At 66.6% G+C, this 24,094-nt stretch overlaps 1 protein-coding gene across 3 annotated transcripts in view; it reads right to left on the bottom strand.

Moving 5' to 3' along the window:
- Positions 1–525: 525 nt before the first annotated feature.
- The window catches only part of NPR1 (natriuretic peptide receptor 1), a 32,158-nt gene continuing 8,589 nt past the window's right edge, over positions 526–24,094 (bottom strand). The window contains exons 1-22 of one of the 3 annotated variants that reach the window (XM_074981083.1): positions 23,722–23,958; positions 23,267–23,466; positions 21,516–21,629; positions 20,292–20,427; positions 18,903–18,994; positions 18,613–18,748; positions 17,903–17,990; positions 17,468–17,588; positions 16,748–16,885; positions 16,352–16,429; positions 8,889–8,993; positions 7,183–7,254; positions 6,754–6,913; positions 6,199–6,354; positions 5,684–5,852; positions 4,073–4,219; positions 3,849–3,972; positions 2,902–2,970; positions 2,213–2,387; positions 1,592–1,690; positions 1,352–1,443; positions 526–948 (exon numbers count right to left, since the gene is read on the bottom strand). In XM_074981083.1, coding sequence (XP_074837184.1) covers positions 886–948; positions 1,352–1,443; positions 1,592–1,690; positions 2,213–2,387; positions 2,902–2,970; positions 3,849–3,972; positions 4,073–4,219; positions 5,684–5,852; positions 6,199–6,354; positions 6,754–6,913; positions 7,183–7,254; positions 8,889–8,993; positions 16,352–16,429; positions 16,748–16,885; positions 17,468–17,588; positions 17,903–17,990; positions 18,613–18,748; positions 18,903–18,994; positions 20,292–20,427; positions 21,516–21,629; positions 23,267–23,425 — 2,493 coding nt within the window. In that variant the 5' untranslated portion in view covers positions 23,426–23,466; positions 23,722–23,958 and the 3' untranslated portion in view covers positions 526–885. Of the gene's footprint in view, positions 949–1,351; positions 1,444–1,591; positions 1,691–2,212; positions 2,388–2,901; positions 2,971–3,848; positions 3,973–4,072; positions 4,220–5,683; positions 5,853–6,198; positions 6,355–6,753; positions 6,914–7,182; positions 7,255–8,888; positions 8,994–16,351; positions 16,430–16,747; positions 16,886–17,467; positions 17,589–17,902; positions 17,991–18,612; positions 18,749–18,902; positions 18,995–20,291; positions 20,428–21,515; positions 21,630–23,266; positions 23,467–23,721; positions 23,959–24,094 lie in introns of those variants that run through there. The other 2 variants (XM_074981080.1, XM_074981081.1) reach the window with 2 other exon arrangements.

Genomic DNA, 24,094 nt, shown 5'->3' on the forward strand with positions numbered 1-24,094 from the left:
TTCTATCTTTTACCCCGTTATCAGCCCAGGAGAGGAGCTTCCCTCTCGTCCCCCGACAGTTCAACCTATTCCCCTTGAGGCCAGCTGCCCCCCACCTGCCAGCCCATGCCCCAGAGGGCAGAGAGACTGGCACAGCCAGCCCTGGGCCCGGGAAGCCTCACATCTGGCTCTGTTGAGTGCAACCAACCAGCTCCTCTGGGCCTGACAGATACCACACAGCTGTGGCTCCAGCCCTGCCTGGGGGCTCTGGGGCAGAGACCCTGTGCTGCCTGGGCTCCCTGGGGGGCAGCGCCTGCCCATACTGCTGGACTGGGCAGCCTGCTGTGGAGGTGGGAGATGCTGCTGCTCTGAGGCAGGGCACCGCTAGGCCAGGACTGCAGCTCCCATGTGGGATCCCAACTGGACTTTGTCCATGAAGCCCCTGCACCCCAGTGCCCTGCAGGGCGCCCTGCTCCCAGGCCCCAGAGCCAGCACCCCCTCCCTGCAGCATGGCCTCCCCCAGGGCCCGCAGGCGCTGTCACTGGGTGCGATATACACAGGCTTTATTACACAACTGAGCTGGGATGGTGCCGTCCTGGCAGGAGCACCCCCCAGGCGTGGGAGAGGCACTGCCCAGCCCTGTGAGAAGGGGCAGCCCCAGCTCCTCCCCTGGGCTCAGCAGCCACCCGGCGGCGGGGGAGGAGTGCAGCTACCTGGGGGCTCAGGGCTGGGCAAGGACAGGCAGTGGTTCTGCTCCGAGCCCTGTGTTGCCCCCTCGTCGGGCCAGGCAGGGGCCTGGGCAGCAGGGCGGGGCGCCAACAGGCACCTTCGGAGGCCCTGCAGGCATAGCGGCGTCCAGCATGTCTTCCCTGTGGCTGGGCTCTGCATGCGCTGGTTGGAGGGGGGTCAGCCCCTGGTGCTGCTCAGGTGCTCGCCCAGCAGCCAGTACGTCCGCACCTTGCCCTTGCCCTGCAGGAGGAGAGGCGGCTCAGGGGCGTGGTGTGCTGCCCCCAGGGGTGGCCTCGGCCAGGTGAAAGGGGATGTAGGAGGGCCGGAGCCAGGGGGTGCAGGAGTGTGGGGGCACGATCTGGGTGGGGTGGGGAGTGTAGGAGGGAGTGGGGGAAGGTGCTGGGCGAGGGGAACATGAGGGCACATGCTGGGGGGGTAGAGTGCAGGGGTTCATGCCTAGTGGGGGGGCAGCTGGCAGTGCACAGGAATGGGGCAGTGGTTGGGGCCCAGTGGGGGGAGGAGGCTAGCAGAGGCAGGGCAGGGCAGGGGCCCGGGGCCCGGGGCTGGGTGCAGGGCAGGGCCAGGGATGGGGTGGGGGCAGGGGCAGGGGCCGGGGCCGGGGCCGGGGCCGTGCTTCTGTCACCTTTATCTCGACGTCCCCACGCAGCTCCAGCTCAAAGCAGCCGAACTCCTCCAGGACGCTCTTGGTGGCCGACGACAGGTGGATCTTCAGGGCTGGAAGGGCAGACGAGGGGCCGTGGGTAGTGTGGGGACACAGCCCCGCCTGCCCTCCCTCCAGGAGCCCAGCCAGCTCCAGCCCTCCCCGCCCCACACCACCCCGCCACCAGCACCACACCACACCAGCCCTGGCCCTGGCCCCTACCTTCCCCATGGGACTCCATCCGGGAGGCTGTATTCACCGTGTCCCCAAAGAGGCAATAACGCGGCATCTTCAGACCGACCACTCCCGCGCAGACCGGGCCTGGGGCAGGAGGGGCACAGTCCTGGGCACTGCCCCACAAGCTGCGTCCCCTGACCTGGCTGCTCCCCCGCCCCGGGGGCACACTCAGATGCGCCAGCCTTGCCCTGGGAGCGCGGGCCGCGGACAAAGGGCCCCACATGCTAGCACCCAGCTGGGCGAGATGGGAAGGTCACCAGCATCCCCCTCCTCTCCTCCCCCCATGGGTGGAATACATTTTGCTATGCGCGCGGAGGCTGTGCCCCACCTGCAGGGAAAGACCCTCGCTGGGGGAGCTCTGCTGATCAGCTGGGCAGAGCCGGACTCTCCCTAGCAGCCACCCAAGGAATAGTGAGCGGCGCCCAGCCAGCTGGTGGAAGAGCCGGGAATGCACCCCCCATGCCCTAACCACTAGACCCCGCTCCTCTGCTGGACCTGGGAGAGAACCCAGGAGTCTGGGGGCGCGTTTCTGGGCCTGAGGTGCAGGTGCAGGTGCAGCCAGAGGCTGCGAGCTCTGCTCTGCGCCTGCACAGATCTCGTGCTCACCGCTGTGGATGCCGACGCGCAGTTTCAGCTGCTGCTCGGGCCGGTGGCGGATGCGGAAGGTGTGCACGGCGTCCAGCAGGGCCAGGGACATGCGGGCCACCTCGCGGGCGTGCAGCTTGCCATTGCGCACAGGCAGCCCCGACACCACCATGTAGGCGTCGCCGATCGTCTCCACCTACGGGGGCAGCACAGCCCGGCTGCAGGCGCGACCCTGCCCTGCTCCCAGAGCCCATCGGGACGCAGCCTGAGTGTGTGCGTGGGCCCTTGCACCCATGTGTGCCTGCTGTGTGGGCCGGAAGCACCCAGCCTTGCATTCAGCGAAGGCACCTCTGGCCACCGCTCCAGGCATGAGCTGCCCTCCACTGGTGGGGCTGGAGGAGACTCGTCCGTCGCCCAGCCTGCCCTGCCCTGCCCTGCTCTGCCCTGTGCAGGCTGCCAGCTCCCCTGCTGCCTGGCTCTGGCCTGGCTGGGCGAGGGCGGCTTGGGGCACTGCCGGCTGCAGAGGGGGTGCTGCAGGGTGAGGATTTGAGGGCTGGCAGGGGGCGCCCAGAGCCAGGGCAGGGCCAGGCCGGGGGCATTTCAGCCTGGGCCAGCCCGCAGTGCGCAAGGGGCTGTCCTGGGGCAGGGGAGTGGCTCTCTGTCTGTGTCAGAGCCACCTGCTGAGGGGAGGTGGGCGCCAGCCAGCTCACCTTGTAGACATCGAAGTTGTCAATGATGGCATCGAAGCAGGTGTACAGGTCGTTCAGCAAGGTCACCACCTGCAAGGCAGCAGCGCGGGGTCGGCCTGGCCTGGCTGGATGCCCCAGCCCAGGGCAGTGAATGCTCCTGACTCTTACACACCAACCTCGGGGGCTCCCTGCTCCCAGCTGGCGAGGGGCACTGACGGGCCCAGCCTGGCAGCTCTCCAGAAGCAGAGACGGTGCCCGTGGGGCGGCAGAGCCAGGCTCCATGCTGCTCTCTTGCCAGGCCAGGCTTGGGCCCTGGGGCATGGCCCTGGCCAGATCACGCCTACATCAGGTCTCGCCCACTGCCACCGCCTGGTGACTGCAGGTGGGCGCCCACCCCCTCCCCGGCCTGCCAGGGACCAGGACTGGGAACAACATGGCCTGGCTCCAGTGACCTATGGGGGTTCTCATCCTGCCACCCCATTACCTGTGTGGGGGTCTGCACTCCCCCCCAGTTACCTGCGTGGGGGTCTGCACTCCCCCCCAGTTACCTGTGTGGGGGTCTGCACTCCCCTCCAGTTACCTGCGTGGGGGTCTGCACTCCCTCCCCGGTTACCTGTGTGGGGGTCTGCACTCCCCTCCAGTTACCTGCGTGGGGGTCTGCACTCCCTCCCCGGTTACCTGTGTGGGGGTCTGCACTCCCCCCCGGTTACCTGCCTAGGGGTCTGCACTCCCCTCCAGTTACCTGCGTGGGGGTCTGCACTCCCTCCCCGGTTACCTGCCTGGGGGTCTGCACTCCCCTCCAGTTACCTGCGTGGGGGTCTGCACTCCCCCCTGGTTACCTGCGTGGGGGTCTGCACTCCCTCCCCAGTTACCTGTGTGGGGGTCTGCACTCCCCCCCGGTTACCTGCCTGGGGGTCTGCACTCCCCCCCGGTTACCTGCATGGGGGTCTGCACTCCCCCCCGGTTACCTGCATGGGGGTGCTCTCCGCTGACAGGGCTGTGAACCCCACAATGTCGCTGAAGTAGATGGTGACGCTGTCAAAGGCCTCGGCCTCCACTGTCTCCCCACGCTTCAGCTGCTCAGCCACGGAGCTGGGGACAGGGAGAGCAGGTGAGGGCTGCCCAGGCTGGTGGGCGCCTGGCGGGCAGAGGGGTGACCCAAGTGGGCTGGGGCAGGTGGCCCGGCACTCACTGGGGCAGGATCTGGTAGAGCAGGGCCTCGGCCTTGCGCTTCTCCTCCAGGTAGGCCTGCGTGCGCTCCTCCACCAGCTCCTCCAGGTTGTTGGCGTACTGCTCCATGCGTGACAGCAGGTTGTCCAGGATGTTGCTGCTGTTCTCCCTGCAGGGCATGGGGCCATGAGGATGCTCTGCTCCCTGCCCTCTCCCTCTCAGGGGGGCGGGGCACCCCTGCCAGCCAGCCCAGCCCCCTGCTGGCTTTGGGGCTGGGCCAGGGATTGGATGGGGTAACCAGGGTAGGAGCAGCCAGCACTGCCGCAACACGCCCCATGGCCAGCCAGCAGCGAGCGGACTCCATAGGCTGGGCCAGACCTCCAGCCCTCAGCTTGCGGGGGCGGGAAGGCAGGTCAGCACCACCCGTCCCTGGGGGTTCAGCGAGGCGACCTGGGTGGGGGCTGGGCTGGAACAGGGTTTGGGGGAGGAGTGGGGCACTGGGGAGAGTCTGGGGCTTGGAGGGGGCACAGGTGGCACAAGGGGAGATGTGGGAGACACGACATGGAGGATGGACCGTGGGGGACGTGACTTGGGGGATGGACCATGGGGGACGTGACTTGGGGGATGGGCTGTGGGGGATGCGCCGTGGGGGACGTGGCATGGGGGATGGGCCATGGGGGACGTGACTCGGTGGAGGGGCCGTGGGGGACGTGGCATGGGGGATGGGCCATGGGGGACGTGACTTGGGGGATGGGCTGTGGGGGATGGGTCGTGGGGGACGTGACTTGGGGGATGGGCTGTGGGGGATGGACCGTGGGGGACGTGACTTGGTGGATGCGCCGTGGGGGACGTGGCATGGGGGATGGACCGTGGGGGACGTGACTTGGGGGATGGGCTGTGGGGGATGGGTCGTGGGGGACGTGACTTGGGGGATGGGCTGTGGGGGATGGACCGTGGGGGACGTGACTTGGTGGATGCGCCGTGGGGGACGTGGCATGGGGGATGGACCGTGGGGGACGTGACTCGGTGGAGGGGCCGTGGGGGACGTGGCATGGGGGATGGACCGTGGGGGACGTGACTCGGTGGAGGGGCCGTGGGGGACATGGCATGGGGGATGGGTCGTGGGGGACGTGACTTGGGGGATGGGCTGTGGGGGATGGGTCGTGGGGGACGTGACTTGGGGGATGGGCTGTGGGGGATGGACCGTGGGGGACGTGGCATGGGGGATGGGCCATGGGGGACGTGACTTGGTGGATGCGCCGTGGGGGACGTGGCATGGGGGATGGGCCATGGGGGACGTGACTCGGTGGAGGGGCCGTGGGAGACATGGCATGGGGGATGGGTCGTGGCGGACGTGACTCGGTGGAGGGGCCGTGGGGGACATGGCATGGCGGATGGGTCGTGGCGGACGTGACTCGGTGGAGGGGCCGTGGGGGACATGGCATGGCGGATGGGTCGTGGGGGACGTGACTTGGGGGATGGGCTGTGGGGGATGCGCCGTGGGGGACATGGCATGGGGGATGGGCTGTGGGGGACATGGCGTGGTGGCTGGGCCATGACGTGGTGGACAGGCCGTGGGGCTGGGGGCGCCTGAGGACACAGGAGGCCAGGAGGGGGGCTCTGAGGGCATCACCTGTTGAACTTGCGGAGCAGGATTTTGATGTGGTTGAAGTCGGGGCGCTCCAGAGGGTCCTCGGCCCAGCAGCGCTGCATGAGCAGCCCCAGCTCCTCGACGTGGCAGGCCACGTTGGCCACGGGCCGGAAGTAGGGGCGCTCGCCAGCCTTCACCCGCTCGATGATCTCTGGGTGCGGGGGAGGGAGGGGTCAGCAGCGAGGCGCAGGCCCAGGTGTCCCCAGGAGCCACGCCCGGGCTCATCAGTCTCCCCTTAGCCCCCCGGGTGCCAGGGCTGAGGGAGAGGCAGGACTCCTGGTTCCCTGCCGGCCTCTGCCGATGCCCACGGCCCCTCCTTCGACCCTGCGCACCCATCCCCACGCCCCAAATTCGGGCTCTCCTGAGGGGCTCCCCCAGCAGGCTGCCCCTGGCCAGGCACATGGGGGGGGTGCGAATGGCCCAGCAACACATCCAGAGGACTCTGCACTTCCCCAAAGGCCCCCTCCCTGCTCTGCTCTGGGCCCAGCCCCCCTCACCTTTGGGGCTCAGGTCCAGCCCCTCCACATAGAAGACCCCATTGCGCAGGGCGATCTCCTGCAGGATGATCCCGAAGCTGTACACGTCACCCTTCTGGGTGCCCCGGGCCAGAGGCACCTCCATGCGCAGCAGCTCGGGTGCCGTCCACAGCTTCTCTGCATGGGGGAGAGGGGTAAGCTGGGCAGGGGCGCCCCGCTGCAGCCCCGGGACAGGCGAGGGACATGGCCAGGCTCGCAGAAGTGAGCACGCCCGGGTTGGCATGGCTGGCCTGCTGCAGTCTGAGCCCCTGTCGGGGCTCCAGGGGCTGGCTCCGAGCGCAGGGATTCCCGACTGGCCTGGAAGGAGAGGCCGGGGCATCCCCAGCACTAAGTGCCCAGCGGCAGGGGGAGTCAGTGGCTGGACCCAGCTGGGGTAGGAGTGAAGGTTGGGGGACGGCTGTGACAGGCAGTGGCTGGCGCCAGCATGGTCCAGGCTGAGCGGGCAGGGCCGGGGCAGAGCCCACCCCCACCCCAGGGGCCCCTCGCCACCCCCAGGCCCTGGGGCACAGCCCTCACTGGCGAAGAGTGCGTGGGAGTCGTCCGTCTCGGGGGCCGCCCGGAAGCTCTCCAGCCCGTAGTCTGTGATCTTCAGCACGAAGCGGCTGTCCACCACGCAGTTGGAGGACTTGAGGTTGCCATGGGAGACAATCACCCCGTTGTGCAGGAACAGCATCCCCTGGGGGCAGGGAAGCAGCAGGGGGGCTCAGCACAGGCTGGGCCCTGCCAGGGCAGCCCAGCTGGCATGTGGGTCAGAACGGAGCTCAGGGCCCCGTGGAAGGCAAAGGGTGGGGCATGGGCACTGGCAGGAGCTGTGGGGCAGGCGGGGCCGGCACAGGGATCTGAGCACTGTGGGGCGGGCAGGGCATCACCCAGGAGGGGCAGGAGGGCCTAGCAGAGCCGGGCTGGCAGGGCGGGCGTGGGGCGCAGGCGGGACGCTGACGGTACCTTGACGATGTCGTTGGTGAGTGAGAAGCGGAACATCCAGTCCAGCGTGATGCTCTCGTTCTCCAGGATGTCCTGCGTGGGACAGCACAAGCTGAGAGACGGGGAGTGAGCTACTCCCGCCGCTGGGGCCACGCGCAGCCGGGACTGGACCAGGGCTGCTGGTGCAAAGCGCAGGCGGCCGCACGGACGTGTCACTAGTCCACGCCCCAGTGGGGGCTGGTTGGGGGCCGCTGGGGCCAGGGGCTGCACGGCCGGGGCCGACAGGAGGGGAACACCCAGCACACAGGAGCATCAGGGAGGCCTGGTGGTGGCAGTGGGCACTGTCCCTCCCAGGGCTGCAGTCACCTGGCGGCTGAGTTAAGCAGAGAGGGGGCGACTACGGACGCGTCCCAGTGCCTGGCTGGCTGGCAGGGGCTGCGCGGTGACTGGGGCAGTGGGTACCTGGCAGGGCCCCGGGAACTGCATTGCTCACTGGAGCAATGACCCTTGCACCAGGCCGGGCATGCGACCAGACCTCCAGGCCAGGTGCTGGAGAGGAAATGTGGGCGTGGGGCGCTCCCCCCATAAATCATCCACTTGGAACAGCCCCACAGCCCTCACCAGCACTGGCTGAGCACGGGGGACCACGTCCCCCTCCCTTTAATGTGGGAACTGCCCTTCTGCCAGCCCCCTGCACAGCACGCCCCACAGCACCAGGGCAGGCTTCCTGGGCCCTCCCACGGGCACCGCTGGGGCGGGCAGCCCTGCCCCCTTCTCCACAGAGGGAGTCGGGGAGGTACAACAGGCCCCTGGCCCATGCTAGCCCAGGAAAAGGGGCCCAGGGCCAAGGGGGACACCCTCAGCATGGGGTGTGGCAGCCCACCCTGCCTGCAACGCCCCCCTGCCGAGATCCCAGGCACCAATCCAGCTGGGACAGCCCTTCTCCCCACCCCTTGCAGAAGAGATCTGTGACTGGTGACCCAGCCGGGACCAGCCTCAGGCCTGGGGGCTCCGCCTGCACTGCCCCCTCCATCCTCCAGACATGGGGCTGGGCCCAGGGGTGGCCAGGTTAGTCCCACAAAACCCGCTTAGTCTCTGAGGTGCCGCAGGCCAGCTTGTGATTTGTACTGTGCCAGGCAATGCTTCCCCAGCTCCTCGCCCCTCAGCTGGGGAAAGAACCCAGGAGTCCTGGCTCCAGCCCCCCCAGACTCTTGTCCCCTCCCCTCCCCGAGCCAGGGAGAGAACCCAGGAGTCCTGGCTCCAGCCCCCCCAGACTCTTGTCCCCTCCCCTCCCCGAGCCAGGGAGAGAACCCAGGAGTCCTGGCTCCAGCCCCCCCAGACTCTTGTCCCCTCCCCTCCCAGAGCCAGGGAGAGAACCCAGGAGTCCTGGCTCCAGCCCCACCAGACTCTTGTCCCCTCCCCTCCCAGAGCCAGGGAGAGAACCCAGGAGTCCTGGCTCCAGCCCCACCACACTCTTGTCCCCTCCCACCCCTCCCCGAGCCAGGGAGAGAACCCAGGAGTCCTGGCTCCAGCCCCCTCAGACTCTTGTCCCCTCCCCTCCCCGAGCCAGGGAGAGAACCCAGGAGTCCTGGCTCCAGCCCCCTCAGACTCTTGTCCCCTCCCCTCCCAGAGCCAGGGAGAGAACCCAGGGTCCCGGCTCCTCGCCCAGCCCAGCCTCCACGGAGCCCGCTGCATCTGCCGGCCCTGCCGCTGTGGCTCGGGGATACCTGGAGGCTGCCGCGGGGGCAGTACTCTGTCAGGATGCAGATGTTGGGGGGGTCTGTGCAGGCCCCAATGAAGCGGGTCAGGTGTTCGTTCTGCACGTCCCTCATCTGCAGGGTGGAGGTGGACAGGTTATGGGGAGGCCACTCGGAGCCCACAGTGACTTGCTTCCCGCAGGGCATTGCAGGCCGCTCCTGGGGGTGCAGCCACCTCTGAAGGGCGCGCGTGGCAGGGCGAGGAGGCAGCTGTTTAGCTGAGGAACCCGCCTTGGCTCAGAGATGCAGCCACCTCTGCGGGGGGGCTCAGCGGCTGTTTAGCACCTGCACTGTGGCCGGGGGAAGCCTCTGCGCAGCCCAATCCCGGCCAGTCAGATGGGCAGGAAATTGCTTGGCTGGCGACCCAGCACAACATTGCCGAGGCGAGCTGGGTGGGGGGCTCCGAGGTCGCTCCTGATCAGTGGCCTGGTGCTGAGTTCCAGCCCCAAAGGCAGAGGAATGATCCTGGCGACACTCCAGCTGAGGCCAGGTGGCTGGAGAAGCAGCCTCCTGCGAGCGGGGCCCTGCACGTGCCCCAGTCCCTGGGCCCCGGCCCTGGGGAACGTGGGGCGTTTTCTCAGCTGCTCACCGCCTGTCCCAGTCCCGCTGACTCTTTCCCCTCCGCCAGCCCCCGGGCTTGCAGAGGCCCTGCATACAAAAGTCCCCTGCATGTGGAACGTCCCAGCTCAGCGACAGGCAGCAGGAATTTGCCCCAGGAACTGCGCTAGGGAGGACGCCCCAGGGCTCAGGGCTCTAACCTGGAGCTGCCCACACCAAGGCCATGGGGGCATGGTCAGCCTCTCCTCCAGAGCCAGGGCTGACAGGGAACAGGGCCAGGGCTGCAGTGGTGGCTCCAGGGCCCCTGCAGGGTCATTTGAGCTCTGGAGGGGCTGAGTCTTGGCTTCCCCCAGCCCAGCAGGGAAAGCAGCTGAGATCCCAGGCCTGAGGCCAGGCAGAAGCACTGGGATCAGCTGCCTGCCCCAGCCAGCCAGCTGCCACACTCTGCAGGCCAGTGGTGCCAGCAGCTATGGAGCCTCCGTCCCTCTCCTCCACAGCCCACGTGGGCCAAGAGCCCCAGTCCGGGGCAGGAATCAGCCTGTGCAGAGGGGCACCGAGTCAGGGCCAAGGATAGGAGTGGCTGAGGGCCGGCAGGGTGGTGGGAACAGGAACGGCTGTGCGGTTCCCAAGCACACTGAGTTCAGCACCAAAAACCCTCTGCCTGAGAATACCCAGGGGCTGCCCAGCGCGTGTACCCCAATGTCAGGCGGGGCAACAGTCCCAGAGAGGGGGCTCCAAGGGCGCCCTGCCCAGCTATCGCCAAGTCATGCTGGTAGCTCTGATCCTCCAGTCGCCCTCACCGGACCCTGGTATAACCCAAGCGAGGAACGGAGGGGATGGGACACGCACAGCAGGGCAGGCACAGAACCCAGGAGTCCTGCCCACCAGTCCCTCCCCAGCATGCTGAGCCTGGGCACACCTCTGGCTGGTGTCAGCCCTAGGGCTCAGTGAGGGGGACGCCCGAGGAGCGAGGGGGGGCTGGGGAGATGGGATGCTCATGGCTGGCAGGACGGGAGGATGGCACACGGTGCGTCTGAGCGGGGAGGCGAGGGAAGGGTCCCTGGGACACAGCCCACTAGGGATTTGTTAGGCCAGTTCCCAGCCTGGCCTGCTGGGTCATCCCATCACACGCAAGCACTTTCCGGGCTGTGTGCCGGTGCCAGGGCCAGGCGGAGGAGTGGTGCTGGGTGGGGCTGGCTTAGGGGAGCAGCAGGGGTGCGCTCTGCCATGCATGGGCCCACAGCCTGTCAAAGTGCCAGGCTGCTCGTCACCAGGTTCTCCCCCTGGCCTTTGAGCACCCCCACAGGTCTGCAGGCAGCTGCCCTGCGCCCCGCTGCCCAGCTCACTGCTCTGCAGTTGCCCTGCGCCCCACTGCCCAGCTCACTGCTCTACAGCTGCCCTGCGCCCCACTGCCCAGCTCACTGCTCTACAGCTGCCCTGCGCCCCACTGCCCAGCTCACTGCTCTACAGCTGCCCTGCGCCCACTGCCCAGCTCACTGCTCTACAACTGCCCTGCGCCCCACTGCCCAGCTCACTGCTCTACAGCTGCCCTGCGCCCCACTGCCCAGCTCACTGCTCTACAGCTGCCCTGCGCCCACTGCCCAGCTCACTGCTCTACAACTGCCCTGCGCCCCGCTGCCCAGCTCACTGCTCTACAGCTGCCCTGCGCCCCACTGCCCAGCTCACTGCTCTACAGCTGCCCTGCGCCCACTGCCCAGCTCACTGCTCTACAACTGCCCTGCGCCCCACTGCCCAGCTCACTGCTCTACAGCTGCCCTGCGCCCACTGCCCAGCTCACTGCTCTACAACTGCCCTGCGCCCACTGCCCAGCTCCCTGCTCTGCAGCCGCCCCGCGCCCCGCTGCCCAGCTCCCTGCTCTACAACTGCCCTGCGCCCACTGCCCAGCTCCCTGCTCTACAACTGCCCTGCGCCCACTGCCCAGCTCACTGCTCTACAGCTGCCCTGCGCCCCGCTGCCCAGCTCACTGCTCTACAGCTGCCCTGCGCCCCGCTGCCCAGCTCACTGCTCTACAACTGCCCTGCGCCCACTGCCCAGCTCACTGCTCTACAGCTGCCCTGCGCCCCGCTGCCCAGCTCACTGCTCTACAGCTGCCCTGCGCCCACTGCCCAGCTCACTGCTCTACAACTGCCCTGCGCCCACTGCCCAGCTCACTGCTCTACAGCTGCCCTGCGCCCACTGCCCAGCTCACTGCTCTACAACTGCCCTGCGCCCACTGCCCAGCTCCCTGCTCTACAACTGCCCTGCGCCCACTGCCCAGCTCGCTGCTCTGCAGCTGCCCTGCGCCCCACTGCCCAGCTCACTGCTCTACAGCTGCCCTGCGCCCACTGCCCAGCTCACTGCTCTACAGCTGCCCTGCGCCCACTGCCCTGCTCGCTGCTCTACAGCTGCCCTGCGCCCACTGCCCAGCTCACTGCTCTACAGCTGCCCTGCGCCCCGCTGCCCAGCTCACTGCTCTACAGCTGCCCTGCGCCCACTGCCCAGCTCGCTGCTCTACAGCTGCCCTGCGCCCACTGCCCAGCTCGCTGCTCTACAGCTGCCCTGCGCCCACTGCCCAGCTCACTGCTCTGCAGCTGCCCTGCGCCCCACTGCCCTGCTCACTGCTCTACAGCTGCCCTGCGCCCACTGCCCAGCTCACTGCTCTACAGCTGCCCTGCGCCCCACTGCCCTGCTCACTGCTCCGCAGCCGCCCTGCGCCCCACTGCCCAGCTCCCTGCTCTACAGCTGCCCTGCGCCCCGCTGCCCAGCTCACTGCTCTGCAGCTGCCCTGCGCCCCGCTGCCCAGCTCACTGCTCTGCAGCTGCCCTGCGCCCCGCTGCCCAGCTCGCTGCTCTGCAGCCGCCCTGCGCCCCGCTGCCCAGCTCACTGCTCTACAGCTGCCCTGCGCCCCGCTGCCCAGCTCTCTGCTCTGCAGCTGCCCTGTGCCCCGCTGCCCAGCTCACTGCTCTGCAGCTGCCCCGCGCCCCGCTGCCCTGCTCGCTGCTCTGCAGCTGCCCTGCTCCTACTGCCCAGCTCACTGCTCTACAGCTGCCCTGCGCCCACTGCCCTGCTCACTGCTCTACAGCTGCCCTGCGCCCCACTGCCCTGCTCGCTGCTCTGCAGCTGCCCCGCGCCCACTGCCCAGCTCGCTGCTCTGCAGCTGCCCTGCTCCTACTGCCCAGCTCGCTGCTCTGCAGCTGCCCTGCTCCTACTGCCCAGCTCACTGCTCTACAGCTGCCCTGCGCCCCGCTGCCCAGCTCTCTGCTCTACAGCTGCCCTGCGCCCCACTGCCCAGCTCACTGCTCCGCAGCTGCCCTGCGCCCACTGCCCAGCTCACTGCTCTGCAGCTGCCCTGCGCCCCACTGCCCAGCTCACTGCTCTACAGCTGCCCTGCGCCCACTGCCCAGCTCACTGCTCTACAGCTGCCCTGCGCCCACTGCCCTGCTCACTGCTCCACAGCTGCCCTGCGCCCACTGACCTGCTCACTGCTCCGCAGCTGCCCTGCGCCCACTGCCCAGCTCACTGCTCTACAGCCGCCCTGCGCCCACTGCCCAGCTCACTGCTCTACAGCTGCCCTGCGCCCCGCTGCCCTGCTCACTGCTCTACAGCTGCCCTGTGCCCACTGCCCAGCTCACTGCTCTACAGCCGCCCTGCGCCCCGCTGCCCAGCTCCCTGCTCTACAGCTGCCCTGTGCCCACTGCCCAGCTCACTGCTCTACAGCTGCCCTGCGCCCCGCTGCCCTGCTCACTGCTCTACAGCTGCCCTGCGCCCACTGCCCAGCTCACTGCTCTACAGCTGCCCTGCGCCCACTGCCCAGCTCACTGCTCCACAGCCACCCTCCGCCCACTGCCCTGCTCACTGCTCTACAGCTGCCCTGCGCCCCACTGCCCTGCTCGCTGCTCTGCAGCCGCCCCGCACCCACTGCCCTGCTCCCTGCTCTGCAGCCGCCCTGTGCCCACTGCCCTGCTCGCTGCTCCGCAGCTGCCCTGCGCCCCGCTCACTGCTCTACAGCTGCCCTGCACCCCACTGCCCTGCTCACTGCTCTACAGCTGCCCTGCGCCCCGCTGCCCTGCTCCCTGCTCTACAGCTGCCCTGCGCCCACTGCCCAGCTCACTGCTCTACAGCTGCCCTGCGCCCCACTGCCCAGCTCACTGCTCCACAGCCGCCCTCCACCCACTGCCCTGCTCGCTGCTCCACAGCCGCCCTGCGCCCCACTGCCCAGCTCACTGCTCTACAGCCTCCCTGCGCCCACTGCCCTGCTCACTGCTCTACAGCCTCCCTGCGCCCACTGCCCTGCTCACTGCTCTACAGCCGCCCTGCGCCCACTGCCCTGCTCACTGCTCTACAGCCTCCCTGCGCCCACTGCCCAGCTCCCTGCTCTACAGCTGCCCTGCGCCCCGCTGCCCAGCTCACTGCTCTACAGCTGCCCTGCGCCCACTGCCCTGCTCGCTGCTCTACAGCTGCCCTGCGCCCCGCTGCCCTGCTCCCTGCTCTACAGCTGGCCTGCGCCCCGCTGCCCTGCTCACTGCTCTACAGCTGCCCTGCGCCCACTGCCCTGCTCGCTGCTCTACAGCTGCCCTGCGCCCACTGCCCAGCTCACTGCTCTACAGCTGCCCTGCGCCCACTGCCCTGCTCGCTGCTCTACAGCTGCCCTGCGCCCCACTGCCCTGCTCCCTGCTCTACAGCTGCCCTGCGCCCACTGCCCTGCTCGCTGCTCTACAGCTGCCCTGCGCCCACTGCCCTGCTCCCTGCTCTACAGCTGCCCTGCGCCCCGCTGCCCTGCTCCCTGCTCTACAGCTGCCCTGTGCCCCGCTGCCCTGCTCACTGCTCTGCAGCCGCCCCGCGCCCGCTGCCCTGCTCGCTGCTCTACAGCCGCCCTGCGCCCACTGCCCTGCTGACTGCTCTACAGCTGCCCTGCGCCCCGCTGCCCAGCTCACCGCTCTGCAGCCGCCCTGCGCCCACTGCCCAGCTCTCTGCTCCGCAGCCACCCTGTGCCCACTGCCCAGCTCGCTGCTCTGCAGCCGCCCTGAGCCCACTGCCCAGCTCACTGCTCTACAGCCGCCCTGTGCCCACTGCCCAGCTCACTGCTCTACAGCTGCCCTGCAGAGGTTGGCAAGATGGTTCCTCTGCAGCCGGGGTGAGATTCTAGGCCCTGTAGGAAGGGTCTGGACCGTGACTTAATTTGATCCGGGGTGTGGCAAGTCTCTGCACTGTGTGTTCCCCAGTCTCCACTAGTGCAGCACCAATGCACAGAGGTGAGCATCACCTCCCCCCAGCCTGGCCTTGTAACCTAGGCAACCAGGTGACACCTTTTCTCAGGGCAACAAGACAAAGCGGGGAGGAGGGGCCGGGCTGGTCTGAACTGGAAAGGGTCAGTCTCCTCTGGCTGGAGAGGGAGGAAGGGGGCCAGGGCCCGGATCAGGGATCCCTCTGGGCTCCTCTCCCCGAGATTGATGGTACTGAGGCTTCTGGTTCCTGTCTGACAAGCCTGTTCTGCACCGTGTCCCTGTCACCTGCTAACCCTCTTGCTCCCCCTGCTGAACCAGAGTCACCCCCACCTGCAGGTGGGGCAGGGCCTGGGGACCCGTCCCCCATGTTGGGACAATTCCCCACCCCCGCTCTCTGGGCCATTCTCCAGGGTTGCATGATTAGATGCAAGAGCTGCAAGAGCAGCAGGAGTCCCCAGGCCTCTCCCAGCTCTGGCTCCCCCGCGGGGGCCTTGCCTTGTATCAGCGGGGGTGGGAGAGGCAGAGGAATTGGGAGCCACAGCCCCGGGAGCTGGGGGGATGGGACTACACAGCCCCTCCTCCCCCACACCAGAGCTTCCTGAATGGCCAGTGCCAAGGGGGGCAGCAGCCCTGAGGCTGGGAGCGGGGGTGAATGGGACCCCCACACTATAGTGGCTCTCCCAGCCCTGGGAAAGCCCCATGCAGGGTGGGGAAGGGGCACAGAGCCCAGAGCAGAGGCAGGACATGCCAAGCTCTCTCCTCCTTGGGGGGTGGCTAGTGGCTGGCCCTGGCCCTGGCCCTGAGCTGCAGGGTGGCTCACTGCATACGCTCAACTTCTCTGCTTGGGATGGAGCTGCCCAGGCCCAGGGGCCTGACACAGGCTGGAGGGGGCTCTGCCTGCACCTTGGGCCGGCCCATGGATGTGGGGGGCAGCCAGTGCCAGAGACTTGCCCCACCTACTAGGATGGGCCAGTAGGAGCCAGGACTTCACCCTGCACACGACATGCTCCACTCGTTAGCAGCCGGGAAGGCTCCGGGCTGGGCCCCCGGGAGGAGGGGGAAGGGCTCAGGGCTGCAGCCAGCACAGTGCAGGATGGCTCCCCCCCACACTACTTCCTGGCAGTGAACAGCCACTGCAGGGTGTGGGGGCTGAGCCCAGAGTGGAGAAGGGTCCCCCAACACCGGCCCCTGCGGAGACTGGCTCCGGGGGGCGGGGCAGCCCCCCCAAGGGCTAGAGAGACCCAGGCCCGGGCAGCCCAGCCTCCTGCTCAAGGGCGGCCGTGTGCCAGGCCCCACCTGCCTCCTGAGCCAGGCCCAGGCAGCCCACAGAATGGCGCTGAGCCCCAGTAAGCAGCCCTGCAGGTCGGGGCGCTGAGCCCCAGAGCCAACCACGGCCAGCGCCTGCCTTGCTGGGAGCAGCTGCCCCCACGCTCCGGGGCTGCCCCGTGCAGGGCTCAGCAGGCCGCAGCACAGGCCCTGGGCCACAGAACCTGGAGTCCTGGCGCCCGGCTGGGCGAGGGGGGCGAAGCAGCGTCCCAGCAGGCAGCCCCTGTAGGACAGTCTTCCCCCGAGCTCGGCTCCCGCCCCCCAGCGCTGCCCCCGTGCCGAGGGGCCCTGGCACCCGCCCGCACGAGCTGGGCAGATACCCACGTGCTTCAGCTCAAACAGCACCTTCCGCGTCAGCTCAATTCTCTTCCGGTTTATGTGCTTCACTGCCACGATGTTCCCCTGGGGAGAGCGGGGGGGGTCAGACGCCCCATCCACCCCCACACTCCCGGGCAGCAGTTTCACATGCCTGGGCCCTGAGCACCCACGAGTGAGCCCCCACCCTGACCTTTGCAGCCCACTGACCCCTCCCCCTGCAGCCCAGTGCTCCCCACTGACCCCTCCCCCTGCAGCCCAGTGCCCCCACTGACCCCTCCCCCTGCAGCCCAGCGCCCCCACTGACCCCTCCCCCTGCAGCCCAGCACCCCCACTGACCCTGCCCCCCTCAGCCCAATGCCCCCTGCTGACCCCCCTCCCCTCGGCCCAGCGCCCCCCACTGACCCCCGCTGCGGTTCCCTGCAGCTCCTGGCTGCTCCCCCCGGCCCTCAGGCAGTCCTGCCCCACCTTGTAGTAGGCCGTCTTGGCATACACTTGGAACTGCCCCTCCGTGGTCAAGAGGGAGCCATAGTTGGAGCCTCTCTGCAGAAGCAAGTACGGGTGTGAGGGGGGTGCTGGCACCTCCCCCTGCAGAGAGTGGAACCCCACGGCTTTGGGGGACCCCTCACCTCCTGGATAACCCCTCACCGCCCGGGGGAGACCCTTCACCTCCTGGGGGGGAAACCCTCACCTCCTGAGGAACCCCCACTGATGGGTGGACCCCTCAGCTATGGGGGACCCCTCACCGCCCGTGGGACCCCTCAGCCATGGGGGACCCCTCACCGCCTGGGGGGACTCCTCACCGCCCTGCAGGGCCCCTTGCAGCCCCCTCCCTTCCGTCTTTCACCTCCAGTGGCCCTGCTGTAGAGTTTGGGGGGAAGGGAACAGAAGGGGCCCCCCAGGCTGTGGGGACTCCTCTCCCCATGAGAGCTGCAGGGCCAGCTGGAGCCCCACCTCCAATGCCACCTGCTCCCTCCACACCCCCTGCCACAGCTGCTGCTCGGGGCTCCCAGCTGTGGGGGCCTGGCACGGCGCATTCCCGGGGACCTGCCGTGCCGTGCTGTGCCGGCCTGAGGGGCCCCCGGAGCTGCTGGGCTCCGGACCAGCCCCCTCCCCTGGGCTCACCAGGGACAGGGTCAGTTTGCTGCCGGTGCTGCGCAGGTGTTTCTCCAGGCTGCTGGACTGGACGTCCTCCCAGCGCACACGCCACAGCTCTGCCGCCAGCTCCTTCTCCAGCGTCAGCTTCCTGCCCCAGGGCATGGCGGGGGTAAGCAGGCCCCAGGGCCCCGCCCCTGCCCTGGTCCCCAGGGCCCCTCCCCACCCCCACCCCTGCCCCCACCCCAGCTCCTCAGGGCCCCACCCCTGCCCCCGCCTCGGCCCCAGCTCCCCAGACCCCACCCCTAGCCCCCGCCACTGGCGCCAGCCACAGCCCATGAGCCCCTGTGGCCAGGTGCTGCCCAAAGCCAGGACAAATACCCCCACCCCCGGCCCCGGCCCTAGCAAAGCAGAGGCCCGACTCCAGGGTCCCTTAGCCCAGCGGGTGCACAGGGCCCCCCGCACCTGTAGATGAAGTAGGAGGTGATGACGGTGATGCTCAGCAGGATGAAGCTGACTATGATGGATAGGATCTCCAGGGTGGAGAAGATGGCTGCAAAACAGGGGAGAGTGAGCCCAGGGCCCGGGTTCGACTCCAGCCCTGCATGGGGGGGCGGTGACAGGAGTGAGCCCAGGGCCCAGGTTCAACTCCAGCCCTGCGTCGGGGGTGGGGCAGAGACAGGAGCGAGCCCAGGTTCAACTCCAGCCCTGCATGGGGGGTGGTGACAGGAGTGAGCCCAGGTTCGACTCCAGCCCTGCATGGGGGGTGGTGACAGGAGTGAGCCCAGGTTCGACTCCAGCCCTGCATGGGGGGCAGAGACAGGAGTGAGCCCAGGTTCGACTCCAGCCCTGCGTCGGTGGGGGGCGGTGACAGGAGTGAGCCCAGGTTTAACTCCAGCCCTGCATGGGAGGCGGTGACAGGAGTGAGCCCAGGGGCAGGATTCCAGGTAAGCTCCCCCAGCCACCCCCACAAGGCAGCATGTGGGGGGAGTGTGCCAGTCTTTGGGCTGGTGTAGGTGCCATGCCTGCGGGGCAGGGGCCAGCTGGGCTCCGGGAGGGGCTTGTTTGAGCGCCTGGCTCACATGGCCCCTCCTGGCAGGGGAGGCTGGCTGCAGCCCATGGGAAGGTGGCAGTGAGGGCAGCAGGCTGGGAGCCGGAGGGAAGTGGGGCAGCACCTTTTCTGCACAGAGGGTTGCTGTTGTCGAAGCCACAGGGTGGCACGTCCCTGGGCACACCGTTCCCTGGCCAGTGGATCTCACGCCCGGGCGCCGCGCTGATCTTCTTGGTGGTGCCATTGTAGGTGTAGACGATCTATGGAGGGCAAGAGGGGGATTCTGGGAGGGGGCAGCAGCAGGAACCCCCCGGCCGCCAGCCCCATCCCCCAGGGACTGGGCCCTGGGCCCAGCACTGAGCTGCCCCAGCCTGTGCCTGGGGGCTGGAAGCAGTGGGCCAGGCACACACCAACCTGGAACACGCCCTGCACTGGCTCCATGTCCCACAGCGCATAGTCGCTCTCCCGGTCTCCATTCTCGTCAATCTTCAGGAAGCCGGTGACTCCTGCGGGGGAAGTGGGGAGAGTGCATGGGACTGGCCCCCTCGCAGGGCAACCCCCAGAAGTCATAGGCAGTATGGCTCTAAGGTGCAGCTGACTCTGGGGTGGAGCACAGGGGCAGGTTACACAGGGATCCCTCGCTCGGTGCTGAGATGCAGCTGGCTCTGGGGTGGGGCAGGTTACGCAGGGATCCCTCGCTCAGTGCTGAGATGTAGCTGGCTCTGGGGTGCAGCACAGGGGTGGGATACACAGGGATCCCTCCCTTGGTGCTGAGATGCAGCTGGCTCTGGTGTGCAGCACAGGGGTGGGTTACACAATGATCCCTCGCTCAGGGCTGAGATGCAGCTGGCTCTGGGGTGGGGCGGGTTACACAGGGATCCCTCGCTTGGTGCTGAGATGCAGCTGGCTCTGAGGTGGGGCGGGTTACACAGGGATCCCTTGCTTGGTGCTGAGATGCAGCTGGCTCTGGGGTGCAGCACAGGGGCGGGTTACACAGGGATCCCTCACTTGGTGCTGAGATGCAGCTGGCTCCGGGGTGGAGCGCAACTGTGCACAGCACTGGCTAAAACGCGCAGCAGAAACCCTCTTGCACCTGGGACTGGGGATGTTTGGGCAGCGCCCCCTCCTCATGTTGGAAAGTGGCCAGGAGCCGAGTCCTCAGAGCACAGGCCCCAGTGCCGTGGCTTGTCCAACAGACAGATCTCTGGCAGTCCAGTGTCCCACAGCCCCACAGCTGAGGACCCACGTGGAGCCAGGCCCAGGCACTCGGGAACCTTCCCAGCATGTGCACAGGCTGAAGCTCTATTATTCCACAGCCCCCCAGCGTCCTGGCCCAGCGGCTTCCCACCCAGCTCACACCTTAGCTGCCAACAACACCAGCCCTGGAGCGCCCAGAGAGGGGAAGGGTCCGTCTGGCAGCACTGGGCTGGGTGGGGGGCGCAGCTGGCACCTGGCTCTGTGGCCAGCACACAGGAATGCTGGGCCCCCTCCAGCCCCACAGGGACCAGGGCCCTTCTCCCGGCTGTAATGTCGGGGCAGCTCAAAGCCAGTCCCAGTTCAGCGCGAGGGCCCCCATGCTCGGGACGGCCCTGCACCGGGTCCATCTCCAGATCACCCCAGGCTGCTGGAGACGCCTCTGCTCCAGGCCTGCCCGTCTGCTGCCCAGCGCTGGGGCTGCATGAGGGCTCGCTGCCCACTCCGGGGCAGGCTCGGGCTGCAGGGCTTCCGCCCCTGCTTGGCAGCCCCTGGGGCTGCCTGCCTGCTGGGGCCGCTCCGGGTGGGGCGGGCGCCTGCGGGGCTCACCGGAAAAGGTGCGGTTCCATATGCGGCGGGTGATGGTGCTGGCGTTGCGGATGCTGCCGCCCTGCTGGAGGGTCTCATGCACGGCCTGGGTGTAGAGCAGCACCCCGTCGTGGAAGGCCGCCGCAATGTAGTTCATCTGGACAGGACGGGACATAAGAACATAAGAACAGCCATACTGCGTCAGACCAAAGGTCCATCCAGCCCAGTATCCTGTCTGCCGACAGTAGCCAGTGCCTGGTGCCCAGAGGAGGTGAACCGAAGACAATGATCAAGCAATTTGTCTCCTGCCATCCATCTCCCGCCTTTGACAAAGGCTAGGCACCATACCTTACCCCTTGCTAATAGCCATCTATGGACCTAACCTCCAAATATTTATCGAGCTCTTTTTTAAACTCTGTTACAGAGTGCTGGCCTTCACAGTGTCCTCCGGCAAGGAGTTCCACAGGTCGACTGTGCGCTGTGTGAAGAAAAACTTTCTTTTATTAGTTTTGAACCTGGAACCCATTAATTTCATTTGGTGTTCTCTAGTTCTTATATTATGGGAACAAGTAAATAACTTTTCTGTATTCACTTTCTCCACACCATCCATGATTTTATATACCTCTATCATAACGCCCCTCAGTCTCCTCTTTTCTAGACTGAAAAGTCGCAGTCTCTCTAGCCTCTCCTCATATGGGACCCGTTCCAAACCCCTAATCATCTTAGTCGCCCTTTTCTGAACCTTTTATAACGCCAATATATCTTTTTTGAGATGAGGAGACCACATCTGCACGCAGTACTCAAGATGTGGGCGTACCATAGTTTTATATAGGGGAAGTAAGATATTCTTTGTCTTATTTTCTATCCCTTTTTTAATAATTCCTAACATCCTATTTGCTTTACTGACTGCCGCTGCACACTGCGTGGATGTTTTCAGAGAACCATCCACTATAATTCCAAGATCCCTTTCCTGATCTGTTGTAGCTAAATTTGCCCCCATCGTATTGTATGTATAATTGGGGTTATTTTTCCCAATGTGCATTACCTTACACTTACCCACATTGAATTTCATTTGCCATTTTGCTGCCCAATCACTCAGTTTGGGACGGGACGGGATGGCTCAGGGGGCTGTGCCAGGGAGGGGCGGGAGGGTGCCCTGGCTGCCCCAGGACCTGGGGGCACCACGGGCACCACTCTGCCCCCTTCCACCCCACACGGGGAGGCAGGCGATTCTCAAGCTCTCACCAGGCCATCCTGCAGGGTGAAGTTGAACTGGCTGCGGGCCCCCTCCTTGAGCTGCTCCAGGAAGCGCCGGTACTCGGGGGTCTCAGGCTCCTTGTAGGTGATGATCATCACCGCCTGGGGGAGAGAGGCACAGCGTGGGCAGCCCCCCCTCGCCCATGGGGTTTAGGGTCTGGAGGAGGCGAGGGGCCTGGGTTTCCTGCAGCGCCCCCGAACGCCTTACAGGAGGGCAGCTGGGCTGGCTGGGGAGCTGGCTTTCCCCGTGGGCTCCTGCTGTCACCGCCTGGCTCCCCTCAGTGGGGGGCAGGTCTGCCAGGATCCCCCCTTCCTCAGCACCATCTTGCTCCCTGGATTAGCCCACAGGCTCTCTTGTCCCCTCCCAGCCTGCTCTCCTTAAGGAGGTGGGGGACAGCTTCCCGCCCTCAGGCTATTAATAGCCTCCCCGGTAGTGCTCGGACCCGGGGAAATTATCTCGCTTCCTTCCTCCTCGTTATTTGCTGGCAGCAAGGAGAGAACAGGCAGGGGGTGACCAGAAGCAGGGGGATCAGGGAGGTGGGGGACAAGCTGTCCCCAGGGTCAGCATGCTAGGATCCTGGTCGCTAGGGCTACAGAGGGGCCTGCCTCCAGGAAGTTGGCAGCTTAAGATGAGGCCCAGCAAACTTATTTCGGAAGTGCACGTGGCTGAAGTTGCGAACTGAGTCTGTCAGCCCCGTGCGCCTCCCTCATGCAAGGCCCCCCGGCACTCAACCATGGGACCAGCCAGGGGGAAGGCAGGCTGGCCCCGGGCTCAGACTCTCGCTGAGGGCAGTTCAATTCTCTGCTCTGAGACAGACTTTCTGTGACATTAGGCAAGTCCCTTGTGCAGAACCTCCACTGTCACCCTGGTGTAACAGTGTGGACCTGGCTAGCCCAGCCTACCGCGCCTTTTCCACAGAGAACCTGCGAGTTCCTCCAGCCGCCCCCAGCCTGGGCGGAAGTTCCCCATCCACGTACCAACCACATTTCTTATGAGCGCTGAGGCAGTACAAAGAGAAAACCTGTCAACCCGCTGGGCAGCACTGGATTCTCTCTGGAGCGGCTGCGCCAGCACACAGCTTCCAGGGAGCGCTGGTGCACACCAGGCCTTGCGTCAGCCTAACCAGGGGCAAACACAGCACGTCCTGCCTGCGAGGGGCACAGGCTCAACATCTGGAGCCCTCCCTCCCGTGGGGCAGCAGGGTTGTTAGCCCCTCTTCTACGATGGGGAAACTGAGGCACCGAGCCTTGCCTAACATCGCACAGTGAACTGTTGGCAGAGTCAGAAATAGGACCTAGAAGTCCAGGGATGGCATGACCCCCACGCACCATCCCGGGCCCAGGGTGGGCAAAGCTCAACTCTCACCACCTCACGGTTCACTCTGGGGCGCTGTGTGCTGGGCCCCGAGCTAGTGAGATGCCATGTGCCCTTACATCTCCCAGTGGCTGGTTACACAGGGATTCCTTGCTTGGTGCTGAGATGCAGCTGGCTCTGGGTTGGAGTGCAACCGCACACAGCAACACAGCACAGCAGTGGCTAAAACACACAGCAGAAACTTCCCAGGATCCACTCAGCCAGGCCAGAACCCGGCCCGGACTGACCCATGGAGCACTCTCCAAGCCAGAGTTGGGAAAATAACCCAGGTGTCCGGGCACCTGCCCCCTACTGCAGTTGCCGCCTGCCACCTCACAGGGACCTACAGCAGGCCCAGCAGCATTTCCATCCAGGCAGTGCTCACCTTAAAGGCCTCCCGAGCCTCAGCATCGTCCTGGTCCCCGCGCCGCCAGGGCCTCTGGGGGTCAGGGAAGTGGGAGCCCTGCAGGCTGGCCCCGAAGATGTCGATGTAGAAAAAGGCGTAGTCCCCCTGCGTGAGCCCCTCGCGCCTAGCCTGCAGCATCAGCTGGCGGAAGGTGTCCGGCGAGCAGCAGATGTACACGACTGTGGGGCAGAAAGCGGCTCAGTGGCCCTGGCCTGTGGGGCAGAGGAGGCACGGTCCCCCATCGCCTGGGGTGCCCATCCAAGGAGCTTGGGCCAGGCAGGGGGCTTGCAGGACACAGGAGCTGTGTCTACACGTGGACGCTACTTCGAAGTAGCGGCACCAACTTCGAAATAGCGCCCGTCACGTCTACACGCGTCGGGCGCTATTTCGAAGTTAACTTCGACGTTAGGCGGCGAGACGTCGAAGTCGCTAACCTCATGAGGAGATAGGAATAGCGCCCTACTTCAACGTTCAACGTCGAAGTAGGGACCGTGTAGACGATCCGCGTCCCGCACCGTCGAAATTGCTGGGTCCTCCATGGCGGCCATCAGCTGGGGGGTTGAGAGATGCTCTCTCTCCAGCCCCTGCGGGGCTCTATGGTCACCGTGGGCAGCAGCCCTTAGCCCAGGGCTTCTGGCTGCTTCTGCCGCAGCTGGGGATCTATGCTGCAGGCACAGGGTCTGCAACCAGTTGTCAGCTCTGTGTATCTTGTGTTGTTTAGTGCAACTGTGTCTGGGAGGGGCCCTTTAAGGGAGCGGCTGGCTGTTGAGTCCGCCCTGTGACCCTGTCTGCAGCTGTGCCTGGCAT

This window comes from Carettochelys insculpta, chromosome 30, assembly GCF_033958435.1.
Source record: "Carettochelys insculpta isolate YL-2023 chromosome 30, ASM3395843v1, whole genome shotgun sequence".
In the NCBI taxonomy this organism is placed as follows: domain Eukaryota; kingdom Metazoa; phylum Chordata; order Testudines; family Carettochelyidae; genus Carettochelys; species Carettochelys insculpta.